At 38.3% G+C, this 16,082-nt stretch overlaps 1 protein-coding gene across 6 annotated transcripts in view; it reads left to right on the forward strand.

The window, feature by feature from the left end:
- Positions 1 to 16,082, forward strand: part of TRAPPC9 (trafficking protein particle complex subunit 9) — a 523,335-nt gene that overhangs the window by 101,693 nt on the left and 405,560 nt on the right. For all 6 annotated transcript variants that reach the window (XM_087743404.1, XM_087743675.1, XM_087743764.1 and 3 more), the window contains one exon: positions 13,394 to 13,518. In XM_087743404.1, coding sequence (XP_087599530.1) covers positions 13,394 to 13,518 — 125 coding nt within the window. The remainder of the gene's footprint in view (positions 1 to 13,393; positions 13,519 to 16,082) is intronic.

Below are 16,082 nucleotides of genomic sequence, written 5' to 3' on the forward strand. Positions count from 1 at the left end.
TTTTCCAATAGTGTGTGATGTGGCTGTGTATTTTCATATTTGTGTCTTGTAATGCAAAGCCAACCGTTCAGCGAGCTGTATGGGTTGAAGACTGAATTTTTGTGACAACTACGGGCATCGTAGTCTGACCAAACTTCCCCATCATGAGATCTTGCCCTGCTGTCTTTTTAAATTTTTCTTGACAGAGAGTGTTTTTGGTGTGTCTCTTTGTATCCTTATGAAGATAAAGAAAAATAGTTTGCAAACGTCAGTGGTTTTAAGGAGAAATAACGTTAAGTTGATCATTCAGTTATCAAACGTTGTAGAATTCTTAATCGTGGCTGACTGCAGTTTTGCCAGAAATGACATACTGCAATGTAGGGCATAATCCCCCTAATATTTGTACTGTAGAGAAAGTTTCATGTGCTTAAGCTCATTGTTTCTTTTGAATAAAAAAACCCCAAACAATGTTTGCTTGTATTAGAATTATCTGGAATTACAAGTACCAGATACTGGTAATAAGGATTTCCTTTTTATAATAAACACACACTCTCACTGGAGTATTTGCTATACTCTGTATTTTTTAAATTGCCTGATATGTTTACACTGATTAAATTAACTTGACAAAACAAGATATTCCTGTATTTAAAAAAAAAAAGTATCATTATTATTTGGACTGTTTCCCAGGATCCAGTTGCAGGTATGCATTATCAGTATAATTAATCTTTAAAAAAATAAATATTTTCAGTATAGAAAAAATACAACAAAATTACATGCGTAGTTTATTCAAGTTGAATAGGACTGTTTTCTGTTAGTTACCTTGCAAATGCATTTAGACAGAAATTATACGAATTGTTAGTAAAGATTAAGAGACCTCTTTGTTTTTTAAGCGTCCCTGGTGTAAAATACATAAATTATAGAAATATTTTAGGATTGAACTGCACAAAGCTCCTAGTGTTGCTACATTAAGGATTACTTTAGAACTTTTTGTAAAAGCTGGTAGTAGAGGGAGACCACACCCTGATATTATTGTGAAAACACAGCTGCCAGGGAATTGAGGCTTTGAGAAATGTCCTTGATTGATAGGAAATGTAATTCCGTACAGCGCAAATTTGTGCTATAAATTCAGAGAACTGGAGGGGCTGGGGAGCAGATCCGACGCTAACGGTAGGATGATTTTACTGTTTCAGGTGCAGGTGATACTGCATTACTTGCAGATCCCTGAACTCTTGGTCCTCATGTACCCCGTAGCTGACCCCTTTTTCCATGGAAATTCCAATGCTTATTGCTTGCTTATTTTATAAGAACTTTTATTAGATCATATTTATTAGATCATTCAACTCATTATCTATTACATTGTAGGGAACGGGTATAGGGCAGCTGATTCAAAATTCAAATTGAACTTTGGAAAGTTAGATTTTTATTTGTTGACGGATTAACATTGACAGGAAAGAAATCAGAGGCATGGAAATGAGAAGGAACTTGATCAATGTAATCAATGTAACTTGAAAAATAATTATGAAAGTCAATATTTTAAAAGCTAGGCATTACTGTCTTTAGTGCCAGTTCTGTTGATTTCATTTTTGTAACTTCCAAATATATATATATGATTTCCTTCATTTGCCCTGTCTTCAAAAAGCTTTAAAGGCACTCTGAAGCTGCACTAGCAGTTTTTCAGATGAAATAACATACAAACAAAATATTCTGTAGAAGGGGAAGATAACATACTTGCTTCTCGGTATTGACATAGAACAGTTGTGGGATAGTGGATTTAGGCCTCTGGTTTTTTTACCTGTATCTAACTTCTATTGTATCCACATACGAACAAAATCTTGGAACAACATTTTTACCTTGTTATTTCTGCTTCCAGCTTCTTTGAAAGGTTGTGTAGCTGAAGCCTGGAAGCAATTCAACCTTTCCTCGTTCAGTGATGATAAAGGAGCAGAATCAGTTACTGTTTCTTTAGGACTTTAATATCTTTGGGTGCTATGTACTGCGCGTGCTTTGAAAGTATTATCAGAGATGCTAAGTACATTGACGTTTTTACTTGCTACTTTAATTTTTTTATATTGCTTTTAACTTTACAAATACTGTACTTTCTAAAGAGGCAGGTAGGATCCTGATGTGAAGAACAGTAAAGAGCTAGAAAAATCGATGGCAACTATGACATGACTTTTAATCATATGGTAGCTATGGTACCTTTTTCTTTTGAAGACCAGATTTACAATGATGATCAAAATACTTCTGTCTTTTAAAAATAATGCCCTTAGCAGGGCATCTGTTACTTTGATCTGTTTTCATTTGCTGCTGAAATTGTTTCCTCTTACGCTGTTCGTAATAAGGACATAGTACAGAAAGGATAAATTACAGATGTTTCTGATGATATACTTATCCAATTGGAAAGTAAACTAAGTTATCCATCAAAATTGCTGATCTCATTCTTGTGCGTTGATGGTATACTGTCTCGTAAGGAAAAATGTTAGATGTTCTTCTAGATTAAAGGAAGCAAACCCGCATGAGTGGCTGTGCAGGATCAGATCAATGACCATCTAGTCCAATATCCTGGCTGTGATAGCGGCTAAGAGCAGATGCCCGTGGGAGAATATAGGGACAATCATGAACACATGTGCTACTTCCCTTTAGGCTTTTGGGCTCCAACTGTTATTAGCTGAGGAACTTCCAGAGCCTGATAAGGTTTCGCTGTTTTTAGGCATCGTTAATTATCCTTAGTGGGCTTCTCATTCATAAAATTCTTCCTTCTCTTCGTCAGCACTGTACACCATGCTGCGGCAAGAAGAATCATACCTAAATTACTTCTAGCAGCTTTGCGCTTACTGATGGTGTCCTTCTGATATTACCTGGTTCTTGTATTGCAAGAAATGGCTAACAGTACATCTCCTAAACATCGTACCTACACCCATGATTTTATACATTTCCTCATGTTATTGCCACAGTGGTCTCTTTCGCAGACTGAAGATTTCTAACTGGCTTCGTTGTCCCTGTTATGGGAACAGTGCCATACACTGATCAGCCTTGCTGTCCCTTTTGAACCCTTTCAGTTCTGTACGTTTGAGGTAGGCTGTGCACGCTATTTGAAAGGTGATCTATGTATTTTTGTAGAGACCTAATGATGCTCTTTATTTTGTTTTGTATTACTTTCCTTATAATAATGCAATAATGCACAACTTGTCATTTGCTTTTTTGACTGTTGCTGAACACAGAGTACATAGATTCATGAATCTGTGAACCATAGCTCCAGGATCTTGCTCCTGAACAGTAATGATACGCTGAGAGCCTCCTATTTCACGTGTAAGTTTAGGGTTGGTTTTTTCCATTTATTTGTACTGAATTTCATGTGACGTTTTGTTGCCCAGTCACAAAGTTTCGTAATGTCCTAGCTGTGATGTCAGGAACATGCCATTCTGTCTGTGTTGTACAGGCTTCCATGCTGGGAATTGGGTTTATGCAAGTACAGCCTAATAACATGCCAGATAACGTTGCAGAAGACTGCGCATCCTATTAAAGCATGTCATTTAGGGTTCTTGTCACAATCTGGATTGCCTTGGTTTATTATCTTTGGAATGAATTACTTTGCAAACACTTTGAATGGCTGGGCAGGTGTTCTAGAGACACTTCGTTAATTAGGATTAAGACCAGGCTTATGTCTTGAAGGCAGCTGACTAAGATTTAGGGGTTCCCTGTAGGGGATCTGTTTGGTGCAAATGCGGATGAAGTTTTGTATCTACTGTCCCTCAGCTGGGTGGTTTAAAGTTCCTTCTACATACGTTCTTGGTTCTCTGGTCAGGAAAGTCAGTGTGTGTACTTAATTTGTTTCTAAGGTTGTTGCATGAGGTAAGACAGGAGGAAGCACTCTTATCTGCTTGGTACAGCCAGGCTTAAGGAGCAGTAAGATCTCTGCCACCTGTTAAATCAAAGAGGTCAATGGGATGCTCAGATTATGAGCATAATGAATTCCCCTTCCCAGTCATTATGCTTTAATTTCTGAAATCTAGTATTTCCCTTATGCTAAATGGGAAAAGAACAATAGCTGCTCTTTCTGGATTGCGTTGTGAATGGTAACTTGTTAGTGGGAAGCAGTCTTTTGAAAAAGCTTCTGTTACATGGGGATAATGTTTTGCATAGTTAATGAATTAACCTACAATGAGTACTTCATTATGTAAAATGTTAGTGTTCATTCATTCTGTGTATAGGGAACGTAAAGACAGGTGTGGGAATATTTAAATTCATAAACTCATCAAAGGAACTAATTAATTACATGCTAAGAGACAAGCAAATCTATGCCTTAAGTCTCTCCTTCCCTACTCTGGCAGAGAAAAGGTTGCCGAGAAATAATAGCATATTTCTAAAAGCAGTGATCTTGAATACTTTTTAATATTGGTATGCAAGACCATTGTATGTTTCATACTCACTTTGTTGCTTTTCTGCTTAAATGGCTGGATTTCATCTACTTAAAAATGTTCCTACACTTACATAGCATATAGACAATATATTTCTTTGTTAGAAGGATACCTGGTTTTGAATTTAAATGTAGTCTTGACAGGTCTTCTGAAAAACTAAGTAGCCTAGAGGACTGTATTAGGATAATTGTATTGCTGCTGCTGCTGTTGGAAGTCCTCAGAGGTATTTCAGTGTGATCATTTACATGTTACTGTGCTTGGTTGCCTTTATTCCATTTAATCATGCAGAATATTTTTTCAAAGTGACTTCATTTCTAAGAAGTTTTTTGTCTCTGCAGTTTGAAGATGTCAGTTTTCATTTTGGTTGCACTGTTAATCTGAGGAAATGAGTGTTTTCTGGTTTTGTTTTTTTTTTTTGTTATAAACTACAAATGCTTCTATGTCCTCCATAAATTCATCACCGTGTTACTTTAGAAATATTCTTAATTTTTTGAGAACTTTTCTTACAGAGTTCTTGAATTCCAGCTTTAGTGCTTACAGAAGATAAGGTGCCTTTTTTCCTCTTCCAACTGCCTTTTAATCTAGATAACTAACCTTGTCTCATAATTTGACAGATACAGGGTGGGCTTTTTTAACAGTATGTAAGTGCCATAGGACCTTAACGTTTATCAGTTGTACCAGCTGCTATACAAACATGTAGTTAAGAGGTGTTTCAGGCCCCAAATCTTTACAATGTAAATAGGTAAGACAGACATGAGGCAAATAGCAATATATTTATGGTTGGCACATACAAGCTAATTGACCTGCCATCCTGTTACGCTGTTTCCTTGCTGAGGCACTTTATTTTAGCATCTAATGTAGTGTGCATAAATAATCTCTAGTCTTTGATTATTAATTTCTTTACACTTCATTTGCTCCGTTCATTGTACTCAGCCTTATTCTAAATCTAACTTCCAGTTCTACTTTAGTTAATTCACCAACCTCAGGAAGTAGTCCTTACTTCTACTGCATTTGCTATTGTTAATTATGATTAATCCTCTTCAAATGTAGCGGAGCCTCAAAGAAGTGCTTAGCCTGCTACCTGTCATCTCTGCCCTGCTGCTGGGAGCCAGAGTTGATGCATTCCTGGTACCTTTGCCGGGGTACCGCTACCTCTGGTCTCTTAGCCATGTTTTTGAGAGAGGGAAGGAACTGCATCTTAATTAATGCCCACCTGTAGTGTGAAGTGGATTATATTGCCTGAAACTCTACCTGCTCTTGCGTTAGTCCCCTCTTTGGTGCAGCAGACAGCGAGTTTCTAGAATTCTGCCTTCTTTCAGCAGAGTACAAGCCTTTTTTCTAGGAAAAAAAAGGCATATTCTGGTTTGGCAAGCATACTCTCTCCTATCTTGAGTTGTTTTTTTCCTCTTTTTTTCTGCATGTTGAAAGTACTTTAAAACTGTTACAGTATTCTTAGGAGAGGCTGCCTACCAAGTGGCTTTTTGTTTTGAAATTTCTATCAGGCAATGGATTGACAAAGTAAACAAATGGGTTGAGGGGACATGTAGTTTTCATATTTTATGCTCAAGTTGTGTACTTTCCAAAAACTCTGACATATCTCTTGGGTTATAATTTCATACTGTTAAAACACTCATGTAAGAAAGAAGTTACTATAATGGTTTTATATTTTTTAATATGTGGTAGTTAACCTTGACTAAGGGCCAAACGCTCCCCCCCCCCCCCCCCCCCCCGACCACTTTCTCACTCCCCATCTTAAACAGGATGGGGGAAAATAGGATGAGAAACCTCATGGGTTGAGGTAAAGACAGGGAGGCCACTTATCAGTTACTGTCACGAGCAAAACTGACTTGACGTGTGGAAAATTATATAATTTATTGCCAAATAAAATACAGCTGTATGGTAAGAAACAAAAAGACAAACGTTAAGACAACACCTTCCTGCCCTTTTCCCAAGTCCCACCTTCACCCCTTCACCCCCAACGCCTCTCCCCCGAAGGGCGCAGGGGTGGGGATGGAGGTTGCGGCCAGTCCATCCCAGCCCCTCTCGCCCGCTCCTCCCTCCTCACACCTCTCCCTGCTCCAGCGCGGGCCCTTCCCCGGGCTGCAGGCCTTCAGGGACAACCTGCTCCCGCCTGGGCTCTCCACGGCCGCAGCTCCTGCAGGAAAGATCCCCCTGCTGCGGGCTGGGGCCCTCCCCGGGCTGCAGGCTGGGGCTCTGCTCCAGCGGGGGCTCTGCAGGGCTGCAGGGGATCCCTGCTGCGGGCCTGCAGCCCCTCCTGCCCTCCTCCTCCTGCGGCCTCGGGCTGCCTCTGCTGCTGCTCCCTCCTTGGCTTCCTCCTCCTCTGCCTGGGCCGCCTTTGGCCCTTTCGGCAACCTGTTTCCCCCCTGGCGCCCCCAGCTTGGCTGAGGGGCTCAGCTGTGTCCTGCGGTGGGGCCCTTGGAGCCGGCTGGGACCGGCTGTGTCCGGCATGGGGCAGCCCCGGCCTCTCCTCACAGAGGCCCCCGCAGCCCCCTGCCAGCTCCTGGGCACGGACACCCCATATATAATATTAAGTACATTTCATGTGTCTTTAGAAAACAGCAATAAGCAGGTTTGTACTGCTCTTGGATTATAAATATTTCTTCTGTAGAGAAGAAGCAGTTTAACTGAAAATCTTCCACTGTTTTGCATCTCATGTGGCATCATATTGCCAGTTACCTCTGGACTGCCTTGGAATACAAACTTCCATGGTGTCCTGGCTCCAGTGGTAAGGTTATTTAGGAGTTTCCTTGCCACGGAGTTTGAGCCCACCGTAGTTGTGATGCACCTGTTGAAAACTGTATATTTTTTTGTCCCCTGGATCAGGCCAGCGATGGTTGTACAACGCAGCATTACAAGGGAGTTGTGTACTTGAATGGGACAGAAGCTGTCCCGTGCCAGTGCTTAGTCATCGGGTTATAAATCTACAGGTTTAATTCCCTTAGTAAACTTTCCCTCATTCAAATACAGAATTGTGTAGGATTCTTCTGTGCAGCATGCTATGAAAGTGGCTAATGAAGTTAAATTGACAATTTACTTAACATTTGAGAGGAGAGAGGAAATGCCGGTAAGAGATTTTGCTCTGTTGTGACAGCAGTGACTGCGACGTTGGAAAGGCAAGCTGCGTTTTTGCAGTTACCATGGAAAAAGTATCGGTCATGTGCTGTTACCATGGAAATATTCAATGGGGATTCTAGAAATTAGGAAGATTTCTGGACAGAGTAGAAAGACAATTGTTCTTTTTATAGTGAAAGGCTGCTCAAGCTGTTTGACAGTATGGATTGACGAAAGAAAACTGAAGTTTTAGTATCTTCAAATCTCTAAACTTCATGAGAGAAAATAAAATGTATGAAGTCTGAAAAAATATAAATGTCAAGTAATTTAAAACTTCCAGTGAACTGCTTTATTGATGCTCTAAGTTTTTCAATTATGTGTTTTATTCTGCCGTCATTAAATTCTACAACGTAACAGGGCTTTTGACAGAATATGTGTCCCCATTCTGTGGTGACTAATGTATTGCAGAGGAGCTCGATGATGTCTAACCGACTTTGCTGCCTGGTCAAAGAACAGAAAAAGCTGAATAACTAAATAACTAAATAACTAACTGAATAACTAAAAAAAAAAAAAAAAAAAAAATTTACTAGCAGCAGAACGTTAATTTTTTTTTTTTGTCCTCTGGCAGAGAAGTCCTCTTGCAGAGTCAGAGTTGTGAAGCGTGAGTCATTTGAAGTATAACACAGTGCCTGGCACCGGGCTCTGTGTTACATGCCATGTTTGAGTGCCACTCAAGGGTTACCTTAGACTTTCCTGTTAGCCTGAAGCAGAATCAGTGTTTACTTTGCTGTCATACCTTCTTTTGCAGGTACAATGTAGAGATTAAAAAAGTTCTCTCTTCCCCAGAGAAAAGGTTTAAACCAACCTTTGTCTCGTCTCTTGCCCCCCCCCCTCCCCCCCCAAGAAAATGAAAATAGAATGGGTTTTTAAAAGATAAAACAATTAAGGAAGGCATTAGTTGTATGTCCATGATGTTGTTTTAGGTGTTATCTATTCCTTTCTCACAGAAAGGAAAACTTGTGCCTTATATAAAATGGAAAATCTGACTAATGCCATGCAATTTCTCATGCTTGGTTCTTTTCATGGTTTTCTTTGCAATTTTATGCACCAATCAGTGTCAACTTTTGGTCTAAATATAGAATTGGTGAAAATCATTCATCAGTTTGAAAAGAATTATTTTTCCTCAGGTAAAACTTTTTATTTTAATTAAAAAAGTGGATTTCAAAGCCTGCTATCAGATAGATTTACGATCAGTTTTGTTGGCAAGCTGTCTTGAACTTTTTAGTGTGTTATTGCCTCAAATCTTAGGCTAATAAGTATGCTTGCTTTAATGGCAGTTGGCTTTTAAGAGACGCTAAGAGCTGGCCTGGGAGTGGTTTGGGACCTTGTTATTTCTTGTGCAAGTTAGAAATAAAATACCTATTAGCCCATACAAAATCCTTTCATGCTCTCATCTCCCTTCCTTTTCCCTGGTCTTCATGATTACTGCATGATTTAATGTAGTCATATTGTAATAGTAGTCATATGACTATCCTGGAAAACCAGAAAACACATCAGCTAAACTTAGTAGTTTTTACTAATATTCAACTAAAATTAAGAAAGGCTTTTCTCTTACAGTATTACTAGACTAATTATTATTAGTCTAGTAATACTATTACTAAGACTTCCCATTTGTAGCTACCCTATTCGGACTTATTCCTTCTGATTTTTTGTCAGTGAGATGCTGCTGATTGCTTTTTCTGCAGTGGACCCACATGGAACAAATATGTTTTAATATTTAATATTAATAAACAGTCTTAATTTGAATGTTTATAGGGATTAAAAGATGAATTCTAACAGTGAGGAAAACCAGGCAAATGTTGCATATGTTTCAAAGTAGTACAATGTGGACATGTTCCCTTCATGCTCTGGTTGCTCTCAGGTTTTTTTTTGTTATTGGTTTTTTGTTTGTTTTTGTTTTAATGTATAAGTCATTAACTAGCAAACTTGGAAAAGAACAACAGTGAAGGTGAAAAAAGAAGGTGAAGTGGGGTTTGGCCTAGATGATATTTAAAGGTCCCTTCCAACGCAAACCATTCTATGAAAACGCATGGATTATCATACAAGCTAAAAATCAGAATACAAACCTTTGCGATATGGAAGTGGAACTACTGTTGCTTGAATTTGAGACATCGTGATGCCTTATATTTGTTGTTCTTATCTGTGATGCCGTCTAAAAGATGGAGTGGGTATGCATCACGTATTTCTCTTACTTTGATAAGCCTATGCGAGTCACTTTAATGTCTGTCCCTTAACAATAACCTATTAAAAAAATTGCTACTGAACAGTCCAAAGCAGTGTTTGCACACCGATTAAACAAATTTATGCACAGTAAGTTTTGACTAATTCTTAGTAAAGCTACATTGCACAGGCAGGGTGTTCTCACCTGCCTGTCCTGCTCTCCCCCAGTAACTGATACAACAGGGTATTCAGTGCTTTGGCAGGATGCTTGAGCAAAGTTATAACATTGGAAAATACATTGTTAGTCTTTCACTTTTAAATTCTTTCAGACTGGCCATTGAGGAATGCTTGATCTACGCTGGCTGTCTGAAGGTGGCTGGAAACTGTAAGCTGACCGGCTAAGAGTAGTTCCATCAGATGGCTGGCAACCCTGATTTATTTAGGTAGCTGCAAGTTGTGTGGTTCTGAAAATTCATTAGGGGCTTTGTTGTATTTGGATCTTACATCTAATGAAACTCTAAATGCCTGGTCTTAAATGTGTAGTATATAATGTCTGATCATACACAGCTTTTTTCTGTTCTTAAACTGCCTGGTGATCTCACTATAATTCCTTATTTAGAATTGCTGGATTTAGTGACTAACGGCTGTATCTGCATTAAGATGTTGCAGTAGGAATAGACTGGTAGGTAGAAGCACTCGGTGCTAAAGCTCTTATATTACATTGTGGTGTGATTCAGGTATTTTACCTGAATATTTATCCTGGCCTTCTGGATAAAATACCCCCTCCACATATGTGATTCAAATTTGCCTGAAGGGCTGCTTGTTGGTTCAGGATGTTATGCCCCCATGAGGGGCTGGAGTACGTTACCTGTACTCTGGGCTTGAAGTCTTTGATTTTGTTCTGTTTACTCCAAAAAGAATCTAGTTTGCATGCACTTAAATTGCTCTGCAAACCCAGTTAAGTGGGGATGATGATGAGATTTGCTTCAAATCCATGCACCAAAACACGAGGTGTGGCAAAGTCCATCCTAACTGTTGCACAAAGACTTACATCTAATGAACATTAATCATAAATGTGACAACTTGTGCTGTGGGTTGAGGGGGGAAAAAGGCAATTTTTCATGCAGTCCACACAAAAATTGATACATGTTTTATTTAGCTACTGGTTCTTTTGCTTCTGTGTGAAGGTCACCAGAACCATCAAAATTATTTTCCCTTCCTTAAAATTCCCTTCCTTTAAAGCACTGAGAATTGTTTCTGTGAGTTGGATCATTCCTTCCACTACTTCAGTGGTAGCATCTCGTACCATCTTCCGAAGAGTAGTATCTTGGCCCTTGGGGAGCCAGTAGAACACTGTGGCAACTGCGAGAATGGCATTTTGGACATCTTCACTCAGCTTCTGGCAATCCTCTGCAGAAGTCAGTGGAGGCCTTGAGAACGTCATGGTTTAACCCTGGTCAGCAACTAAGCACCACTCAGCTACTCGCTCTCTGCTCCCCTTCTGGTGGGGTGGGGGAAGAATTGGAAGGGTAAAAGTGAGAAACTCGTGGGTTGAGATAAAAAGAGTTTAATAATTAAAAAAGAAATAATACTAATTTTTTAATAAAAAAGGAAAAAAGGAACAAAAATAGCAAAGAGAGAGGAAAATAAAACCTAAGAAAGACAAGTGATTCGAATGAAAACAATTGCTCACCACCAACCGACCGATGCCCAGCCTGTCCCTGAACACTGGCCCCCCGCCAACCTCCCTGCCCCCAGTTTCATTGCTGAGCGTGACGTCCTATGGTGTGGGATATCCCTTAGGTCAGTTGGGGTCAGCTGTCCCAGCCGTGTCCCCTCCCAGCTCCTTGTGCACCCCCAGCCTACTCGCTGGTGGGGTGAGAAGCAGAAAAGGCCTTGACTCTGTGTAAGCGCTGCTCAGCAATAACGAAAACATCCCTGTGTTATCAACACTGTTTCCAGCACAAATCCAAAGCATAGCCCCATACTAGCTACCATGAAGAAATTTAACTCTGTCCCAGCCAAAACCAGTACAAATGTACAGTATCAAGTCAGGCTTTGCCCACGTGAAGTACATCAGTGTATGTGAATACATCTTTTGCCGTAATCTGTAAAGGTTATTGACCTTTTAGGAAGTCTTGAATGCTCTGGTTTGATTGAGCAGATGATGTTGATCATGGTTGGTGATGGAAATACTAATTTCCTGAGAAATAGTAACCTTTCTTTTCACTTAATTTTTTTTTTTTTTTGCATATGAGGTAAGTTAATTTTAAATTAAAAACTAGTAAGTTTTTTTTGACTAGTAAGCCTCCTGAATCAGAATCTTCAAATCTGATGTTTATCCTAGTGTTATACCTCTAAGGCTGAACTAAGGTGAATTTTAAAACTAGTTAGTGAAAGAAACTGGAAGTAAAGGAATATGGAAAATGCCCTTTGTTTTCTCATTTGGGTACTTGTGAAGTTGGATTTTACTGAAGCGAAACCATTTCATCTTCTTCTTCTGGTTTCTTCTTTTGAGGAATGTATCCGCAACAGGTCCAGATTCAAGGTCATCCGCGGAATTGGAATGTGATACTAGCAAATATAATTTGATAGGAGCAGTTTCCAAAGAGGAAATATGTTTGGATTTTGTGTAATAACTTGGTGTTTCCTGTATGTTTAGATATATGTGTCTGCTGCAATGTATGAGATTTTGCTTGTATTTAATTGGTGTTTGTGGATTGCAGTTGCTCTGCACAGCATAAAGAAACAAAATCCTGCTGTTCTTTGGACTTTGGATGTAAATCTAAATAATAACCAATTGCTAGTAATAAATTGTGAATCTAGTTTTAATGTATGTTAAAACTCCATTATTTTAACTGTCTTGTTCCTCTGACTTTTTGATTCAACAGTAATTTTCACAGGTTTTAATGGTTTCTGCTTAGAATGTAGCTTTGGTAGGTTGAGAAACCGAAATATGCTGCAGTGTGTTTATTTACCTAACTTGGTAAACCAACCAAACAACTTGGGATTAACCAACTGGGTACCAAGCTATACAAAATACTGCTAAGTTGTCATATTGTCTTTTATTGCTATAATACGTGCTAATACACAGACTGCTAGTAAATACCAAACTGAGGACATTCCTCTAAGGATATCCATTTCTGTTAAGCTTTTTGTTGACTATTATAATGTAAACGTTAGTTTTCATTCTGTCTTTGTTGTATATGACAAATGTTTTATATATTTTTACATCAGTAGATGGTACAAAACATGACTTCTCTATTTTCTATTCTTTTCCACAGTATATACTTGAAAAAGAAATCCTCAGGCCTCATACTGGAAGTTAGTTTAAAGATATTAAGCAGTTGACAGGGTCACTATCATGGAAAAGCACAAATTTTTCTTTGTTCTTTTCTAATATTGTAAATATTTAAACTAATTTTATATTATTAACTCTGACATCTCCGTTGTCATATTTCAAATGCAGTTACCTTCCTTTCATGTGACCTTCACTGAGTTTTAGGTGTGTTCCTGTTTGGGTTTTCTTGGGTTCTAGAGAAAAACATAGCAAAATAATTTTACTTTTTGTTTTGCCTTTTTGTATAAAATGTTAATATTTCTTCTTGTGTATTTGCTCTCCCTTTGGTAATACAGATACCGATTTGTTGGAATAAAACATAACATTGGACAAGCAAAAGTAATTTCATTTTTTCTGTTTCTAGATGGAATCAGTGTTAGTGGACTTCCGCTCTCCAGTCCTTTTCGGCAGGTTGTCAAACCAAGAGTAGAGACTAAACCTATTAATGCACAAGAAAGCAGCAAAGTCGGTGACTTCAGTCATGTGAAGGTAAGTAAGTGACATCAAAATAAGTAAAAGAGTTGGTTTTCATTGTGCTGTGTTATGGTTTGTTGTGTGATTAAAAAATAAAGGTTTCTTTGTCTCATAAATATTGCCCTTTAGTTTGTTTCGTTTGTTTTTTTTTTTTTTTTTTAAAGAACAGCTTGATGTTCTGTGTTTGGATTGTTATATTAGAACAAACAAACAAAAAGGTGACACAAGATCACGCTAACAGTAGAAATTGTAAAGAGTTGGTTGTCAGTATGGTACACTCAAGGAACTGTCAGTTCTTCACCTCATGTTGCTTGCTTACGCTGTCTGCTCTGTAGGAAGGTGCTTCTGGGTGAATTCTTGCTTTTCTTACATTAAAATGAACGGAAGGATTTCTACCTTCTAAACATTTTGGGATCAAAGTCTTATCTTTGCACTTGCAGTAGTAAGCCTTTTAGAGGTGTTCATGTAAGTAATAAAACAGACTAGTTAAGAGAGCCAAAAGAAAAGTAAATAAAAGCAGCAGGATGAAAGAACAATTGCGTAGGTAGAAGCTGCACCATGCTTACTGAGAGGGAGTCTTCCCTGGAGTAAGCTAGTGTTTGTTTTTCTGTTGAAGATCTTACCTGTTGAAGATGTAAACTACGTGTTTTGAGCAGTGAAATAAGAATGAGCTTCATACTGGCCAGATTTGCAGAAGCTCTAATTTAAGATTAAAATAAAAAAGATTGTCAAAAATGTACTGTAGCACTTCGCTGATCTCTTCCATAGCTTTGGTGGATGTTTTGCATGCCTTGTAGTATTTGATACATTTCCTACATGGATCTGTGTTCTGCATTAATTCAGTCAGTCAGAATTCAGATCGAGCGTTGTACACTGCAATATTTGGCTCAGCATGTGTTCGGCCGAGAAGCAAACACAGGCTTTGCATGTGAATTTGCTTTTTTCCCAGTGAGGTTATTTACAAATTGATCAATAAACAGATGATGCTATTAATTTTTACGTATGTTTCTTTTGGACCATTAGTACTGCTAATTCATCATCATTTGATTCTGCAGTACAAAAAGGAAGATGACAGCATATGAAAGATGATAAAAAAATTACTAAAGCCTTTCTTTGTACTTTATGACATAGCAAGGTATTTCCTAATTGTTCATAAATATAAATCAGCATGATTGAGGAAACAATTTGATATTTAAGTGGGTAAAATTTCCAGCATTAATTTTTAAGTTTAGACTTCGAGTAGGAAGTCTGACCTATAGATGTTTCTGACTTACGGAAGCAATGGGAATGTTATTTCGAAATGGGACTAAAAATCCAGAAATGCAGAATTTCTTTGCACCAAATACATGAAAAAACTCTTTTGGTACACTTTTTGTTTGTCAGCCAGTTGTCCGGGCAACCAAGAAGTTGCAGGTTCACAATGACTTATGTGATGGTATTACAAGGAAGTTGGAGAGCTGTAAAGCAAGAACTTGCTTTTTAACAGTGTATAGTGAAAGAGTCTGGTAGGAATGCACATGCTTGATTCTGTTGTTAGGTTTATGGAATGAATTTTGATTTAATTAATTGGTATTTCGTGATGGAGGGACCTTGCAGGTGATCAAAACTATGTTCAATAGAGAATACACATTCCAATAGCATCAAGGTGTTCCTTGCTCATTAAATTTATCTGTGTATTGAGCCTGACTTGTATGACTGCTGTACAGCTCTCATAGCATGCCCAAAATTAACAATTTACTGTGTTAACATCTATTCTAAAACAGGCTTAATCACTAACCTTGCACTTTTTGTAATGTTTAGAAGAGACGATTTATAGAGGGGGGGGGAATAAAAATCAGGGTGTTAAAATAGCCAACGGGATATAGCTTTGGAGGAAGTCTACAAAATTATGCTTCTAATTACATAAATTATTATCATTCTGATCATATATTTGCAGACGACATCCACGACAGGAAAAATATGACATACATTTTTCCAGTATTTATAGGATTGGTCTATTGTAGATGAGGAGAGAGAAAACCACAGTAAGGTATCGCCATCTGCAGGGTGATTTACTGCCATGGCTCATTCCATTTAAACAAATGTCCATTTCTATAACTTCTACTTCTATTTACCATGTTAATATACTTATAAATAATTATCTTATCCCAGTTTGTCCCAATTAAACTACTATAAACCAATCATTGGATCTACCTGGACTGAAAATGCTTATGAAGTTCAGAACTATTTAGAATATCTTAGAAGTATTTTTCGATTCACCAGACTACCCACATAATTAAGTCTCTATGTATATGGACGTACATAGCTGGTACTGGGCAAATGACCAGAAGAAATTACCTGTCATAACTGAAGAGATTGCATTTGTCTGTTTAGATGACTACGTCACGTCTGACTGCTAGTCATTCTGTGATGAGGTGTTATGTCGAGCTTTTTCCCCTGCTGTCTACTTCCGTCTAATATTGTCTGTTTATTTCTGTTTGCAACTTCTCTCTACTCTGAGAGTGCTCTTTAGTAGGAAGAAACGTAAGAAGCACCAGAAGCTTAAAATAAAAGCTAGACAAATTCCAAATAAACTATCA

The sequence above is a fragment of the Nipponia nippon genome, unplaced genomic scaffold (assembly GCF_047370975.1).
Source record: "Nipponia nippon isolate SJK-2023a ecotype South Korea unplaced genomic scaffold, ASM4737097v1 scaffold_1, whole genome shotgun sequence".
Lineage (NCBI taxonomy): Eukaryota > Metazoa > Chordata > Aves > Pelecaniformes > Threskiornithidae > Nipponia > Nipponia nippon.